General features: G+C 41.6%; 2 protein-coding genes across 2 annotated transcripts in view; both read right to left on the bottom strand.

The window, feature by feature from the left end:
- Positions 1-14,220, bottom strand: part of LOC113586287 (uncharacterized) — a 27,514-nt gene extending 13,294 nt beyond the window's left edge. Inside the window, exons 1-22 of the mRNA XM_027024291.3 lie at positions 13,980-14,220; positions 12,642-12,787; positions 12,195-12,307; positions 10,758-10,891; positions 10,316-10,539; positions 9,176-9,285; positions 6,607-6,725; positions 6,152-6,287; positions 5,940-6,022; positions 5,618-5,737; positions 5,330-5,434; positions 4,866-5,024; positions 4,628-4,710; positions 4,003-4,144; positions 3,400-3,444; positions 2,548-2,715; positions 1,735-1,854; positions 1,453-1,563; positions 1,111-1,143; positions 707-841; positions 462-608; positions 196-330 (exon numbers count right to left, since the gene is read on the bottom strand). Coding sequence (XP_026880092.3) covers positions 196-330; positions 462-608; positions 707-841; positions 1,111-1,143; positions 1,453-1,563; positions 1,735-1,854; positions 2,548-2,715; positions 3,400-3,444; positions 4,003-4,144; positions 4,628-4,710; positions 4,866-5,024; positions 5,330-5,434; positions 5,618-5,737; positions 5,940-6,022; positions 6,152-6,287; positions 6,607-6,725; positions 9,176-9,285; positions 10,316-10,539; positions 10,758-10,891; positions 12,195-12,307; positions 12,642-12,787; positions 13,980-14,022 — 2,611 coding nt within the window. The 5' untranslated portion in view covers positions 14,023-14,220. The remainder of the gene's footprint in view (positions 1-195; positions 331-461; positions 609-706; positions 842-1,110; positions 1,144-1,452; positions 1,564-1,734; positions 1,855-2,547; positions 2,716-3,399; positions 3,445-4,002; positions 4,145-4,627; positions 4,711-4,865; positions 5,025-5,329; positions 5,435-5,617; positions 5,738-5,939; positions 6,023-6,151; positions 6,288-6,606; positions 6,726-9,175; positions 9,286-10,315; positions 10,540-10,757; positions 10,892-12,194; positions 12,308-12,641; positions 12,788-13,979) is intronic.
- Positions 14,221-15,899: 1,679 nt separating this feature from the next.
- klhl8 (kelch-like family member 8) overlaps positions 15,900-17,500 on the bottom strand; it is a 15,545-nt gene continuing 13,944 nt past the window's right edge. Inside the window, exon 10 of the mRNA XM_027024301.3 lies at positions 15,900-17,500. This exon is cut by the window's right edge and continues 1,312 nt beyond it. The gene's annotated coding sequence lies outside the window, so the exon portion shown is untranslated.

The raw sequence follows: 17,500 nt of genomic DNA, 5'->3' as shown, positions 1-17,500 counted from the left end.
AGGCTCTTGCTCAGGGACCAACCAGTGGAAACTTGGCAGTGGTGGGATTTGAACCAGAAACCTTCCAATTACAAGTCAAGTACCTTAACCACTGAGCTATCAAAATTGTGTATTTAACACATAAGCAGAGAGTGTGTGGAAACCCTCAGTGTGCCTTGGTGGGGCGGGACGGTTTCCTGGGCAGCGCGGGCTGACCTGGGCTCGAGGGCATCCAGCAGGTATCTCCGTTCAGACGAGCCCTGGAGGGGTCCTTCCCGTCCAGCGCAGAGGACGCAGAGAGCATGGAGTCTGTGATGTTCCTGTCTTCTAGGCCAAGACCTCTCACACACACTACAGTAACACACACACACACAGACACGAGATAAGAATTGTGCTGATTCGTCACATAAGCTGAAAGAAAAGTTATCGATTATGGAAAATCGCAAAAGGACTCCAGGCTGGCCGTCCGACACGCCACCCACCGTCCTGTTCGCAGCTGTACACCACCTCCAGGTACTTGGAGACAGAAGGGCAGGGGTCGTTGTCCACGCGGGCGTATAGGAAACAGAACTCGTGATTGTCGCACAACTTCCTGGTTTTCTCCAGAGTCCCTGGGACTGTGCACATGGCTGGAAAAGAAAGACACTCAGCTGTGTCTGCGCCAGCACCTGCACACCAATCAGATTTCGTCACTGAAAATGAGCCTGAAGATTCGGTTGTTAGTTACCCAAGGACCCGCCCTCATAGGGGCAGATCTTGTCACTGCGGCGACCGTAGAACGCAGACTGGATGTTGATGACACTGTTTTTGGGACAGTGGAGCAGCATGGTGAACTCCTGACACGTATACACTGTCTGAAAGCCTGCAGAGAGAACACATGGGGGTGCTAGAGAGCTATTTCACAAAGGTGGCTTTGTTTCAGAAGCTTTTTCAAACCTTTCATGAACGTAAATGAGGCTTCGTCAGCAGATAATTGTCTGACCTAGCACGCAGGGACATGGGGACTCACCTGTGCATTACTATGTATGTAAGCTATAACGTCAGCTCATGGGTATTACAAAAAAACCCTCTCACAATGTCTGGGCTGCTTATCTGTGGCATTTGAATTGTTCCACATAAATTGTGGCATACCGTCATGGGGCGGTGGAGGCTCTGGTGTGTTTCCTGCAATGCAAGAAGAGAAGAGTTTTATCTCTCAGGTATCAGTAGAATATCTGTGCCCTGGGTTTCCACACACATATACTACCACAAATTAAAAGCGGGATGGAGCGGTTTGTGAGAACAGTGTGGTGAAGGAGTGTGAGGGTGGAGAAGTGTGGCAGAGCCATGTGAGGGTGGAATTGTATGAGTGGAGAAGTGTGAGGGTGGAGAAGTCAAAAGTGTGGTGGAGTAATGTTATAGAGTCATGTCAAGGCAGAGAAGTGTGATGGTGGGGTAGCGTGAGAGTGTAGCAGGGTGGAGGTGGGGCAGTACCTCGGCGTTTACAGATGTAGCCTCGGCGGTTCTCACAGTTGTCGTCGTTCCACTTGCCCCCGTTGACGTACATGCTGAGGCAGTCCTCGCCGTAGAAGTCGTCTGGGTTACCTGGAGACACACATCGCCATGACAACGCAGCTCAGAGAGTCTGATAAAAACAATCCCGTCTAATAAACATCTGTCCTAGCCTACCGCCCTCCGAACTTCCCCTTGTGTCTCATCGTTTCTTTCACTCTCTCTCTCTTAGTCTCACTTTGTCTGTCCATCTCTCTCTGTCACCTGAAGCCCAGTTGATGTAGCGGAATGGTGACCTGTCTGCCCACTCCCAACCTCCCTCTGTGATGGAATCATGACCTCCGATCCACAGAGACACGCCAGTGATGACAGACTGGATCTGAGCTGCCAGTCAAACAGAAGAATGCAACGCATGTAACACATCACAGATTGACTAACATTAATGATGTGAGTAATGTGCACAAAACAAAGCATGTAACCGATAAAACAAAACCACATATAATAAGATTATATGTTATAGAAAATATAATAATATATTTCGGAGTAAGCCTTTTCAAATCTAATATTTTTTCTTTCACCATGTTTCTAACAGTCAAACAGTATTAGTAATAGCCATAGTATTAGTATTAATATTTGTATTAGTATTAGGATTCATATTTGTATTAGTATTAGTCATAGTGTTAATATTAATATTAGTATTAGTATTAATATTTGTGTTAGTATTAGTATTAGTATTAATATTTTTATTTGTATTAGCATTAGTATTAGTCATAACATTAATATTTGTATTAATATGAACAAGAATACTAATACTAGTATTATTATTAATATTTGTATTAGTATTAGTATTAATATTAGTTCAGTAAAGAGATCATCCTGGACTAAAAGGGGAAACTGCAATAATCTCAAAACAAAAGTTACATTTACACTAAAACACTTGTATAACCATGTGAGTGTGTGTCTGTGTGTGTGTGTGTGTGTGTCTGTATGTATCTGTGTGTGTGTGTGTGTGTGTGTGTGTGTGTGTGTGTGTGTGCGTGCGTGTGTGTGTGTGTCTGTATGTGTCTGTGTGTGTACCGTGGATGAAGCCCTGCTCCACGGGATCAGTGATGCTGGCGAGGTCTCCGCCCTGGTTCAGGCAGTCTGCACGAGCCTCCGCCCACTTCCGTAAGGAGAGAGAGCTCAGCAGGTAGCAGTAGTCATTAAAGGGGTCAGCTAGCCAGGAGCCACACTTCTCATTCCAGCCTGAGAGAGAAAGGTAGAGAGGTAGAGTAAGAGAGAGGTAGAGAGGTAGAGTACGAGAGAGGTAGAGAGGTAGAGTAAGAGAGAGGTAGAGAGGTAGAGTACGAGAGAGGTAGAGAGGTAGAGTAAGAGAGAGGTAGAGAGGTAGAGTAAGAGAGAGGTAGAGAGATAGAGTAAGAGAGAGGTAGAGAGGTAGAGTACGAGAGAGGTAGAGAGGTAGAGTAAGAGAGAGGTAGAGAGGTAGAGTACGAGAGAGGTAGAGAGGTAGAGTACGAGAGAGGTAGAGAGGTAGAGTAAGAGAGAGGTAGAGAGGTAGAGTACGAGAGAGGTAGAGAGGTAGAGTAAGAGAGAGGTAGAGAGGTAGAGTAAGAGAGAGGTAGAGAGGTAGAGTAAGAGAGAGGTAGAGTGAGAGAGAGGGAGAGAGAGGTAGAGAGGTAGAGTAAGAGAGAGGTAGAGTGAGAGAAAGGGAGAGAGAGGTAGAGAGGTAGAGTACGAGAGAGGTAGAGAGGTAGAGTAAGAGAGAGGTAGAGTGAGAGAGAGGGAGAGAGAGGTAGAGAGGTAGAGTAAGAGAGAGGTAGAGTGAGAGAAAGGGAGAGAGAGGTAGAGAGGTAGAGTACGAGAGAGGTAGAGAGGTAGAGTGAGAGAGAGGTAGAGTGAGAGAAAGGGAGAGAGAGAGGTGTCTCCTACCTGGTCCTGAGGTGGGAGGAACAGGTGGTGGACCTTGGCCTGCAGCTGGAGAGAAAAAGAAAGAAAAGTGTGTGTTTATATCTCAAAGTGTGTTTATATCTCAAAGTGTGTTTATATCTCACTGTGTGTGTTTATATCTCACTGTGTGTGTTTATATCTCAAAGTGTGTTTATATCACTGTGTTTATATCTCAAAGTGTGTTTATATCTCACTGTGTGTGTTTTATCTCAAAGTGTGTTTATATCTCAAAGTGTGTTTACATCTCAAAGTGTGTGTTTATATCTCAAAGTGTGTTTATATCTCAAAGTGTGTTTATATCTCACTGTGTGTGTTTTATCTCAAAGTGTGTTTATATCTCACTGTGTGTGTTTATATCTCAAAGTGTGTTTACATCTAAAAGTGTGTTTATATCTCACTGTGTGTGTTTATATCTCACTGCTAAGCCAGCAATCAACTTGTACATTTTGTAATCAGTCAATCACAAGACAACTAAGACACTTCTTTAGGTAGCAACACCTGAAAAGTTTCTGGTTGTTTGTTTTCACACACATTCTGCCAGACACGCTGGTTCGGCTGGGGATCAGAAGAATCTGGGATTCCCACCTTTCTGGCAGATGAATGGGTAGGTGGCTGTACACGGCAGGTCGTTCAACTTCCCGGTCTCCCAGTGCTCTGTCCCACGGATGTGGACACAGTCCTCGTTGTTCCAGTTGTCGGGCTGATCCGCCTCCCACAGCAGGAAATCCTGGAGACAGCATGTCCAACAGAACATCACAGTCAGGACGAACAAACTGGGCCAAGGGATAACGCCTTACAATGCTTGAAACTGACCAATTAAATAAACATACTTAGGATAATGCAGTAATTATAATTACTATAAAACTAGAACACTTTATTACTATATTGTTACTTTAATTAGCAGTATTTGAAGGTACATTAATAATTAGTACATAGTAATAATGATAATTAGTAATTAGCATTAGTATCGTTAGCTTAGCTAGCTTAAGTAATCTTTCCATTTCTATCCATAAATGAACCTGAAACAGTTTTTAACAGTTTAACAGGCATTCTGGTTTAGAAATGTACCTGCTTTATAGACAAATACATAAATACATAAATACACATATACATAAATACATAAACGTACAACATTTATGTATGTTTTAAAGCAGGTAAATTCTCAACTTCATGTTTCACTTTGAAATGACATGCAGGGATCATTACATACAGCAGATGTTCCATCAGACCACACAAACTTGCCCTCTTCCTGTATGTCATTGAGGCCCACCCACGAAGACCTGGGCATGTGAGCTTAGGACACACGCAGAGCACACAGTCAGTGCACATGTGACACACCACACACACACAATATGGACAGAAATACTGTACTGCCGTTGTGAAACACTGCAACTATGATATGACAGACAGGCAGACAGACAGACAGACAGACAGTCACTGCCTCTCACCAGTTATGAAACTGGTGGTCTCATGGTCATGAATGCTGACCAGGTGTCCGTTCTGGGAAACACAGAAGTCTTCAGCAGCCTGCCACGTTTTGACCACCTCAGACTCAAAGTGATAGCAGTGGTCACGAAATAGCAGATAGCCCTGATCACAGTGAGTATCTAGAGAGAGAGAGAGAGAGAGAGAAGGAGGAGGGGGAGGGAGAGAGAGAGGGAGAGAGAGAGAGAGAACAGAGAGAGAGAGAAGGAGGAGGAGGGGGAGGGAGAGAGAGGAGGAGGGGGGAGGGAGAGAGAGAGGGAGGGAGAGAGAGAGAGAGAGAGAGAGAGAGAGAGAGAGAGAGAGAGAGAGAGAGAGAGAGAGAGAGAGAGAGAGAAGTAAGCTAAAAATCCAGTCTTCAACTGGCTGATACATGTTGGATGCAGCCTTCCTGTGTGAAGCGGCCCTGTCTGTTCTGCAGGGCTCTTACTCGGGGCAGCGGTGGGTCTCTGTGTGTTCTGACCACCCGGCATCTTACAAATGTAGGCCAAGTTCTTGAAGCAGTTGGTCGTCTCCCATTTTCCAGCGTAATTCCCTGTGTGAAGGTTAAGGATCAAACATGGCTCATTCCGACCTCACGCTCACAAAGCCACAGGGAGGAATCTCGGCATCTCGACAAAGGAACAATGCTGGATTACCTGGGACTTGTTTCTTGAGTTACTGAGGGCCTATGCACAGCACACACAGAAGACAAAATCACAAGCACTGACTCCTTTACCTGTGTAGATCTGTCCACAGTCCCAGAACTTCTCTGTGTTTCTGGGGAAATTGGGACTCCAGTTGGAGAACTGAATGTCTGTATTATCCACCCATTTAAACACGCCATCCTGGCCCTTATCTGTTGACGTCATAACACAGAAGTGCAGCAGAGTTGAGAAAAACATACACATCACGCTGCTCACAGATCTGAGGTGTGTGAAGGTGTGTGAAGGTGTGTGAATGTGTGTGAAGCTGTGTAAGGGTGCGTGAAGGTGTGTGAAGGTATGTGGGAAGCAAGGCAGCTTGAGGCCAATGCAGGCAAAGCCCTACAGCTCTGGTACCTGACACACCAATCCAAACATCAGGTATGTCCACCTGGTGCAGGTCAGGAAGTTGACCATTGATGAAGTATTGCTCGTCCTCACTAGAGAAGACCAAAGACCGCAACAGGCTGTTAGGTATCTAATAATCTCATTCAACAATTTACCAATCAGTGAGTGAAGATCCGTGAAAGCTAGACAGCAGCGATTTGTTTAGTGACAGCTGTGCTCACTTTTTGATGGTCACCAGGTTGGCGCCAAAGTCTGTGCATCTGGTCAGGGCCTCATGCCAACTGGTTAACAGGTGTATGTTACTGACCACCAGGTAGCAGTTCCCCCTGAAGCCCTGCCAACCCAGAGGGCAAATGGCTTCCAAGGTAGGCACACACACACACACACACACACACACACACACACACACACACACACACACACACAGCTTTTTGATTAAAGAGTAACCTAAAGTAGTAGCCTACTGTCTTCACTGTAAATTCAGCTTGAAACACTGTACCCATACTGCTTTTCATCTGTGCACCATACATATTACACTATACATTTTATATGCCTTAAACTATAAATATTATGGTTGATTCTAGGGCTTGTCTTAGAGCACAGGGCCTGAGAACCAAAGGCTTGGACTCCTAACCTCAGACTCAGGGAGCACACTGTGTCTTTTTCTCAGACTCACTGTTCAAGGGCCTCTTGCACATGTAGGGTCGCTCATAGCGGCAGGTGTGCGTCTTCCACTTCCCGTAGTCCTGTCCTTCCTCCTTCATCATGGCTGTGCACACGCCACTCGCCTTGTCGCTGTTAAACACGACACAGGTCACTTTAGCGGGGAGCTTCGTGATTCTCAAAGAGACACGGAAATGCTGCCGCACGCCCTGGTGGTGTGATTGATGAGGGATTGGCGAGGACTGAAAAGCGCGGACACTAATGAGGATTGATGTGAGTATGTGTATTCCTTCCTGCCTGAACTGGCTTACACCCTGTGGGAGATATACACTATACACACACACACCCTGTGGGAGATATACACTATACACACACACACCCTGTGGGAGATATACACTATACACACACACACCCTGTGGGAGATATACACTATACACACACACACCCTGTGGGAGATATACACTATACACACACACACCCTGTGGGAGATATACACTATACACACGCACACACACCCTGTGGGAGATATACACTATACACACACACACCCTGTGGGAGATATACACTATACACACACACACACACACACACACACACACACACACACACACACACACATACACACACACACCCTGTGGGAGATATACACTATACACACGCACACACACCCTGTGGGAGATATACACTATAGACACACACACCCTGTGGGAGATATACACTATACACACACACACACACACACACACACACACACACACACACACCCTGTGGGAGATATACACTATACACACAAACACAGCCTGTGGGAGATATACATACACACACACACCCTGTGAGAGATATACACTATACACACACACACCCTGTGGGAGATATACACTATACACACACACACACTCTGTGGGAGATATACACCATACACACACACACACCCTGTGGGAGATATACACTATACACACACACACACACACCCTGTGGGAGATATACACTATACACACACACACACCCTGTGGGAGATATACACTATACACACACACACACACACCCTGTGGGAGATATACACTATACACACACACACCCTGTGGGAGATATACACTATACACACACACACACCCTGTGGGAGATATACACTATACACACACACACACTCTGTGGGAGATATACACCATACACACACACACACCCTGTGGGAGATATACACTATACACACACACACACACACCCTGTGGGAGATATACACTATACACACACACACACCCTGTGGGAGATATACACTATACACACACACACACACACCCTGTGGGAGATATACACTATACACACACACACCCTGTGGGAGATATACACTATACACACACACACACCCTGTGGGAGATATACACTATACACACACACACACACCCTGTGGGAGATATACACTATACACACACACACACTCTGTGGGAGATATACACTATACACACACACACACTCTGTGGGAGATATACACTATACACACACACACACACACACTCTGTGGGAGATATACACTATACACACACACACACACTCTGTGGGAGATATACACTATACACACACACACACCCTGTGGGAGATATACACTATACACACACACACACCCTGTGGGAGATATACACTATACACACACAAACACACACACACACACACCCTGTGGGAGATATACACTATACACACACACACACCCTGTGAGAGAGATACACTATACACACACACACCCTGTGGGAGATATACACTATACACACGCACACACACCCTGTGGGAGATATACACTATACACACACACACCCTGTGGGAGATATACACTATACACACACACACACACACACACACACACACACACACACACACACACACACACCCTGTGGGAGATATACACTATACACACACACACCCTGTGGGAGATATACACTATACACACACACACACACACACACACACACACACACACACACACACACACACACACCCTGTGGGAGATATACACTATACACACACACACACACACACACACACACACACACACACACACACACACACCCTGTGGGAGATATACACTATACACACACATACCCTGTGGGAGATATACACTATACACACACACACACACACACACACACACACCCTGTGGGAGATATACACTATACACACACACACACACACACACACACACACACACACACACACCCTGTGGGAGATATACACTGTACACACACACTGTGGAGGAGATATACACTATATACACACACACACACCCTGTGGGAGATATACACTATACACACACACACCCTGTGGGAGATATACACTATACACACACACACCCTGTGGGAGATATACACTATACACACACACACACACCTTGTGGGAGATATCCAACACTTTATTATTCAAGTTCTGCTGAGAATTATATATCTCAGTGGGCTATCCCTCATTGCTCATGAAATAATAAGAAAAAAATATCAAATAAAGAAACACAATTCCTTTTCAATTAACATATGACCATGTGCATTGCAGCTTTTTATGTATGAAAGTAATATTTTATTATTGTTGTTGTGTTGTCTTACCTGAAATCGGGCTGTCCAGCATGCCAGTTGGTGTAGGTGTAGGTGGAGGCATCAGACCAGGAGAGGGTGGTGCTGTTGGGCTGGACCTGACAGGACAGAGCTGTGCACGTCTAGACAAAGACGAGCTCTGATTAGAGACGCATGCTCGGGGGCAGTCAGTCAGTCAGCAGGGCTTTTAAACTTCAGAGGGACACATTAAATCAGATTAGGTTCTGTATTTGTGTATTTGTGTATTTATTTATTTATTTGTGTATTTGTATATTTATGTATATGTGTATTTGTGTATTTATGTGTTTATTTGCGTATTTGTGTATTTATGTATGTGTATATTTATGTATTTATTTGTCTGTGTGTGTGCATTTGTGTATATATGTATTTGTGTATTTATGTATGTGTGTATTTATGTATTTGTGTGTTTATGTATGTGTGTATTTGTGTATTTATGTATGTGTGTATTTATGTATTTGTATATTTATGTATTTGTGTACATATGTATTTGTGTGTTTATGTATGTGTGCATTTGTGTATATATGTATTTGTGTATTTATGTATGTGTGTATTTATGTATTTGTATATTTTTGTATTTATGTGTCTGTGTATGTGTGTATTTGTGTATATATGTATTTGTGTATTTATGTATGTGTGTATTTGTGTATTTATGTATGTGTGTATTTGTGTGTTTATGTATGTGTGTATTTGTGTATATATGTATTTTGTATATTTATGTATTTGTGTATTTGTATATTTATGTATTATGTATTTATGTATTATGTATTTTTATGTATTTGTGCATCACACCTGCACTGTGATAAGGAAATGCAGACTGACATAAGAGTCCTGCTTAACTGCAGGATAAGCGCGTGTAAGCACAGAGTTAACACAGCACTACAGACGTTCCTGGATTTCCTCTCATACCACAAGGTGGGACACGGAACCTTGGGATTTTGTTTTTGGATTAAATACAGCAATCATTGCAGCAATATTTCTAATGTAAGGAAATTACAACACACATGTGCCCATTCACACCCACACCCACACCCACACCCACCCACCCACACACACACACACATGCTCACATACTTCCATATGCAATAAGAAAACCACCCATCAGTTAACGACAGACAGCAAGCGGACCCTCACCAGTGTGGAATAACCGATCCACAGGTCAAAGCGGGAGGAGTCCAGACGGCTTGTGACGTACAGCTCCTCGTCTGAAGATTCGACGGACACCAGGTCTGCGCCCTGGTTCACACAGTCACTGCGAGCAGACACCCAGCTCTTCCGCAGGTGAGAATTCAGCTTGTAGCAGTTGGAGCCGTAATCCTCCCATCCATTCCCAGTGTCGCAAAAGAGTGGTGGGTTGGCTAGAGAGAGATATAGAGAAGGGAAGGTGATTTATCTTAGCTAAAGAGGACACATATTCAGGGCTACAGGAATAGTTTAGGTGGATATTCAGTTTGCTCGAACCACCCTCGCAGAATAACATGAAACTTTCCCAAATCTGAGGCGATTTGGGAGGTTGTGGAGAGAGGAGGGTGTTTAGAGTGCCTCCGTCCGTCTGTTCTGGGCAGACGACACTCACGAAGTGTCAGCTTGCAGATATACGGCCGCGAGGCTGTGCAGTGTTCGTCGTTCCACTGGCCGTGGCTGTTCCCATCCACCTGTCCACAGTGCTCATCGTCGTTATAGTTGTCAGGCTGTCCTTCCCTCCAGTTCCTGTGAATGACAATGTGAGAAAAGCAGTAAAGTCAGTAAGGTCAGCCTGTGAGAGATCGAACCAGTCGCTGACATGAATCGTAGACGTACGGCCACTGTTTCCGGCCATCTGCATATATCACAGTGCAAATCAGAGGTCATTCAAAGAATAGAGTTTATATAACTAGACTCTTCTTTTCTCCAAATCTTTTAATTTAAGGAAAAAATAAGAATACTAAGAATGCCTATTAACATCTTGTGTGGATTTACATGTGTGGATTAACATGTTGATAAACGTGTGGATTAACATGTGGATTAACATGCGTGGATTTACATGTGTGAATAAACATTAGGTGGGTAATTAAATGTCAGTGAGTATTTTTGGCTTCCACTGTGAGTCAATCTCAAAACATGACCTTAAGCGGAAATATCTTGTGGTTGTGCTGTCTTGCACATCCTTGCTAAATACAAAATAGGGAGCAAAACTAGCAATAAAACCAGCCCTTCCGTACCTCCTCACCAGCTCTGATCAAACCTATTCAATACTTAGCGACATTGAACCTGGACAGGTAATCAATACCTAAGTAACCTACTGTATAGGTTATAGATTGTGCTGACATTTCTTGCAGCATCAATACCAGTGTGAATTTGGTGGATATCGAAATAAACAATTAAGTACATCTGATTTTTTTTTATACATTTTTGTTTTTTTTACCCAGTTGACTTTAATAAATATATTTTCTATTCTTAGTCTTGTTCTATTTTATGTTACTAGTTAAGATGTTTTCCCTGCTGTGTCACAAGACTGACTTCCTCATCAGATTCACTGTTTCATTGTCTCATTCTAATAAGTATCCAGGCAGAACATTTTTGTAAATTAGCTACCTACATAGTCACAGGTATTATGAGGCTACATAGTCACAGGTGTTATGAGGTTACATAGTCACAGGTGTTATGAGGTTACATAGTCATAGGTGTTATGAGGTTACATAGTCATAGGTGTTATGAGGCTACATAGTCACAGGTGTTATGAGGCTACATAGTGACAGGTGTTATGAGGTTACATAGTCACAGGTGTTATGAGGCTACATAGTCACAGGTGTTATGAGGTTACATAGTCACAGGTGTTATGAGGTTACATAGTCATAGGTGTTATGAGGTTACATAGTGACAGGTGTTATGAGGTTACATAGTGAGAGGTGTTATGAGGCTACATAGTCACAGGTGACCCCAGGGGCTGATTTTGGAAATTATTTTCTAAAGGATTATTTAGATAAATAAAATTAGCTAAGTGAAGTTTTTTAAACACAAGAGAGATACTCACGAGAGGTATGGATAAAACACGTTACCATCGCTCCACTCCCAGTCCCCCTCAGAGGCAATATCATTCAGACCAATCCAGAATATCCAGCCATTGATCTGTGTACTAAGCCATGTCTACAGATAGAGGGTGTGAGACCAAATAAAAGTTTAAACATTAAAGTAAGTGTTAAGATGGATTCCATTTTTATTTGATTTATAGTTTCCAGTTTGTTTGTTTTTTTGGGGGGTGGTGGGTTGCCTTGGAAAGATAAATTTGCCTTCAGGTTTTTTTCAGTGTTAATGTTAATATTAATTTATCTGGTTAACCTTGTGTGTAGGACACATGGTATAAGGTTACTGTACAGCAAAATGGCTCTTTGTGTGATATTACTGTACAACAGGCTTTTAAAGCTTGCTGGTTCTTTGAACCTCAGATCTTATTTGGGAACTCCTGGGGTGGCTGTCTCACCCTTTCATGGATGTCTTGGATGCTCATCAGATTAGCGCCTTTGTTCTCACACTCGGTCAGTGCATCGTGCCATGTCTTGGTGTCTGTGGAGAAGAAGTAACACCTCTCCTGGTAGGTCCTCCACCCACTTCCGCATTCACCCAAGGCTGAGAGAGAGAGAGAGAGAGAGAGAGAGAGAGAGAGAGAGAGAGAGAGAGAGAGAGAGAGAGAGAGAGAGAGAGAGAGAGAGAGAGAGAGAGAGAGAGAGAGAGAGAGAGAGAGAGAGAGAGCGGGGGGGGGGAAGGTTATTGATCTGGGCAGCGGCAGCTCAGTGGTTAATGTACTTGACTTGTAATTGGAAGGTTACTGGTTCAGTTCACCACTGCCATGTTGCCACTGTTGGGCAAGACCCTTAACCCTCCTAATTGTAAGTTGCTTTGGATAAAAGTGTCAGCTAAGTGTTATCATACAGAGATTCTGTAATAATCAAATCAGCTGCTTTGAATGAGTGAAGCACTTTTGCACACAACACATGGCACAACTAGTGTCAGAATGCCGTGTGGAGAGAACCAGTGGACAGCAGCTAGGCATTGATGGATACGGGGGACCGAGTGGTGGGCTTCCCACTGCTTGAATTCAGTTTCTTTGTTTGCTACTCTGGCAATCTGGCAGTGATTTCCAGTTTCAGTGAAGAAGTCCAGAGTAATGAGCAAAGGGGCCATATTTCCACATCCATCATAAAAGTCCCATGACAGAAGCTAAGGTCATGTGCTATAACCCTCTGGGTTACTGTGGCCAGCATGCAGTACTGCTAACATTTTATTGTAGTTGATTCATCACTACATTGTGTAGACTTAAACAATCACATGGATCTTATAGAATTGAGGGTTAAAGAACAGTGGATATCCATTTCCCACAAGGCATAAAAAGTTTCAGACTGTGACCTTCCCAAATTTAAGTGTTTCCCAAATTGAATATAATCTATGATATGCATATGAGATTTATGAGAAAACTAAAAGACAGGACTCTGTAGACCTGAGGAAAAAGAGTGAATCACTATATAATTACTCTATATACCTAAAAACCTCACATAACAAACACAGACTGGTACAAAATAACCTTTCAGTTAAATTTTATTTTATAATTTTACCTCTTAAAAAACTCTGTAGTGTTGTCACATCATGAAAGTCAATCAAATCCAGTTAAAGTAACCAGTATAATGCTAGTTTGATATTCTGCTTATCAACTGCTAAACAGTCAAATATAAATACTACCTAAAGCTTAAATATTGTAAACAAAGACCCAGTTAAGACCCAAATGAACCAATATTGAATAATATCAAATAACAGTTGCACTTACCAGAATGGATAACACAGCACAGGCTGATGGCCAGCAAAATCATTGTGTTCCTTTGCACTTAATCATGCAGTAAATTGTTGAGTTAGTGGGTTTTTAAAAAAAATTAAAACTCAGTCTGTGTTATTTCTGTAGAATTCCATCAGTATCAAGATAAAATCTATCTATAGGTGGTTTACTTTCTTCTACTGTAAAAGTAGTCAAAGTTGTTTTAAAAGACTTTCTTTTCCCACGACTGCCAGGAAAGCTGGCGAGTACCTTCACCTTCCCCAGCTGCCGCTCTCCAGAGCACTAGGCATCTTCAGAAGATGTGTTTCATCATTAACCCAAAGTCCAAAGATTAAGCTGTAAATCCAACATGGCCGCCAGGTGCTCCATCTAGGCCACAGGACCAAGTCTAACATTCTAGAAACATACAAGTAGGTCCATTGGGCCAGTATTGAAACTTATATCTTCAATTACAATGAGCACAATGTACTTTTTCATACTTTTATTAGTTTGATTTACAAATTTAGTTAAGGAGAAATAGTAGCTTAGGTAGTTGGTATATGTCTTCATGAGGAAGCAGTAGGGTCTTTTATTTTGTCAACGCCCCTTTTCCCAATAACTGCTTGTGGATTATTTCATTTTTTTAATGTGCGATGCAACTTGACTTTTCCTGAATATATAAAAGTGCTATAGAAGATATGTATTGCTACAAATACTAGTATTATTTATGCTACTTTCTTTTTACTGTTTCTCTTTATTAAAATTAGGAAAATAGGTTGTTTATTTCTGATTAAATAGAAATCCATAAAAAAAAAGCAGACCCTCCATCATTTAATCTGATTTAAAGATCAGATTTAGAGCAGACAATGGTAATCCAGCCTTTAATCACCATCACAGTTTGGACCAGGGCTGTTTACTGGACTCTGAATCAAATTTGTCAGGAAGAAAATGTGGCAAATGTCAAAGTCCAAAAGAGATTACTGAATAAACTTTATAACACTGCATACTTTGAGTGTAAATGTTAGATAATAACTGATAACTTTAACATTAGTGATGAGTGACAAAAATCCCAAATAAAAGGAGAGATATATATACACACACACATTGCACACTGCAGACAAATTACTGTGTCCAGCAGTAGCACAGAGCAATGCTGTGCAATAAATCTCCCATTTCCGGTTCTTAACATGAGACGTTTAAATTAAGAATAACAGCAGATTTTATTTGGCACTATTTTGGCACCACTGAGTATGCATGTAGTGTAAAATTTCATTCATGAACCACTTACACTAGGCAACAAAAGTTTCACTTTTTCTTGCTAACTAAAATGGAGCCAAGGATGGACCTCGTAGTACCTTTTATGCAGAATTCAAATCCATTTTTAGAATGTTTCTTTTAGGCATGGTTTCCAATTGATAGAGCAAGTATAGATTACTTTTTGAAAAATAAGGTTGATATTATAGTTAAACAAATGTACAGCCTGCTTCTAAAATGTTCAGTGTTGGTTTTGTCCATATTTGGTCTTAGGAACATCTCTCCTCAGTGTCCTACAGCGGTCTGATGAGAGGAGATCCGTTTTCCTTGGTACGACATTCCCATACTATACATAACTATATATGAATATACTGCAACAAAACAAACAAACAAACAAAAAAAACTATGAGTGATAAAAGTACTAAAATCATATTTGGATTTAGCACTTTGTAATGGGACAAAATCTTTGTTAATAAATGTTATGAAAACTGCATACATATCCACACCTACTCTGGTCACTTAGGAGTTCTTGGTACATGTGACTGTGTATCCACATATTTTTTTATTTTTAATAATTATTTAAAAGGAAAAATCTTGCCATTTTATTCTTTAAAATCTTGCTGTAAGACTATTGATCCACATGTATTAAACAAGCACCGTGGAAAAATAAACTATAAGCAGTTAATTTTATTACTGCATTTCTCATAACTTTATTTGAATACAAACAAACTGATCAAAGCAAAGAGTCAAGGAAAATACAGTACATTAAGAAGTTAATATCGCATCTGTTTAAACAATTATCAACTCAAACGCTTTAAAAAAACACTCCACTGTAAAGGACCCGTGCATCCACCACAGACAAATATCCTGAAATCCAAAATGGGGGTCAGACAGAAATTATACACTTGTAGCATTTCAGTCAAAAAAATATGATTATCTTGAAATACTCAATGATATACAGGGCAGTGGCTCCCAAAACAGTCTGAAGACACCCCTAGAAAGGCCATGACATAATCAGAGAGAGTGTGTGTGTGTGTGTGTGTGTGTGTGTGTGTGTGTGTGTGTGTGTGTGTGTGTGTGTGTGTGTGTGTGTGTGTGTGTGTGTGTGTGTGTGTGTGTCTACGGCTTGATTGGCTACGATGCATTAACACCGGAAAATAACCAAAAACAGGCAAAGATTCCCCTGGATCTTAACTAGAAATCTCAGGGCAATCCAAGATTTCACCTCATATGTCATTCATTCATTCTTTGTTTAAATCTTTAATCTGATATAAAAGCCTTGCTGCTGGAAGTAGGCACTTCCCCCACCACAGTTCAATAAATAACCTTGTGCTGAAATAATTCTCTTATCCTGAACGGTGCATTAAATATGTGAACATTTTAAAACTCTATACAAATGTGCAGGTCCAACACAATCAGTCCATCCAAATTACTCACCATTTACAATGAAAGTAAACAGATCACCACACATCACTATTAAATTAAACACCATTAACTCAAAAATAACATAGTAAAACCTATCAGTGCCACTTCCAGCATGTAAGTGTACATTTACGTAGGTTGCTTACATATAATTAGGTTGTTTGGGGGGGATTGCTGCAGTTAACTGATGTAACCAGATCCATATATGCACAAATATATAAAGATATATGTGAACCACCCATTCAACCTTGTGTAAAGACAATGTTGATAGTAAAGGTGAATTCAAAAATTATCTAGATAACCAAGATATGAAAGAGAGTAAAAATTCAGATTGCACAAAACATATCACTGAAAAATGGTTTCCGATGAGATCGTAGGGAAGGAAATGGCACTACCAAAACATTTTTCAAAAACATTCATATGTAACGTGTGTTTCCACACAAAAAGAGAAAAATATTATTAGACTTTGTTTCTAGTCTAAGAAAATAGTGCACAACACAATACAATAAAATTACAGGTATTTCATAGTAGCTACAAAAAGCTTTATATTAAAACATCTCCATGTTTTCGTGTGTTTCGTCTAAATTTTGATTCGGCAGCATGACGGCAGTCTTATCTCTCTCTGAACTCAAGAAGCTCTCGGAATTCCAGAATTGGAGGTTTACACAGAATTCATGAACTCCAGTAACAAGTCTAGCTGAGCTTTTCAAAGCTAGGACCTCATAGGATAAAGACTTGACTCTTAGCATCACTGAATAGCTTTTCATAACCCACAATATTTCAGTTTTTTGTTTGTTTGTTTTTAATCATGAAAGCACCAAAGCATATCGACTTGACATGTTCCAACAAAAAAAAAAATC

Source organism: Electrophorus electricus, chromosome 8 (assembly GCF_041902795.1).
Source record: "Electrophorus electricus isolate QZ-2024a chromosome 8, ASM4190279v1, whole genome shotgun sequence".
Classification (NCBI taxonomy): domain Eukaryota; kingdom Metazoa; phylum Chordata; class Actinopteri; order Gymnotiformes; family Gymnotidae; genus Electrophorus; species Electrophorus electricus.
Note: the sequence above shows the minus strand (reverse complement) of the source record. Positions and strands in the feature narration are given on the sequence as shown.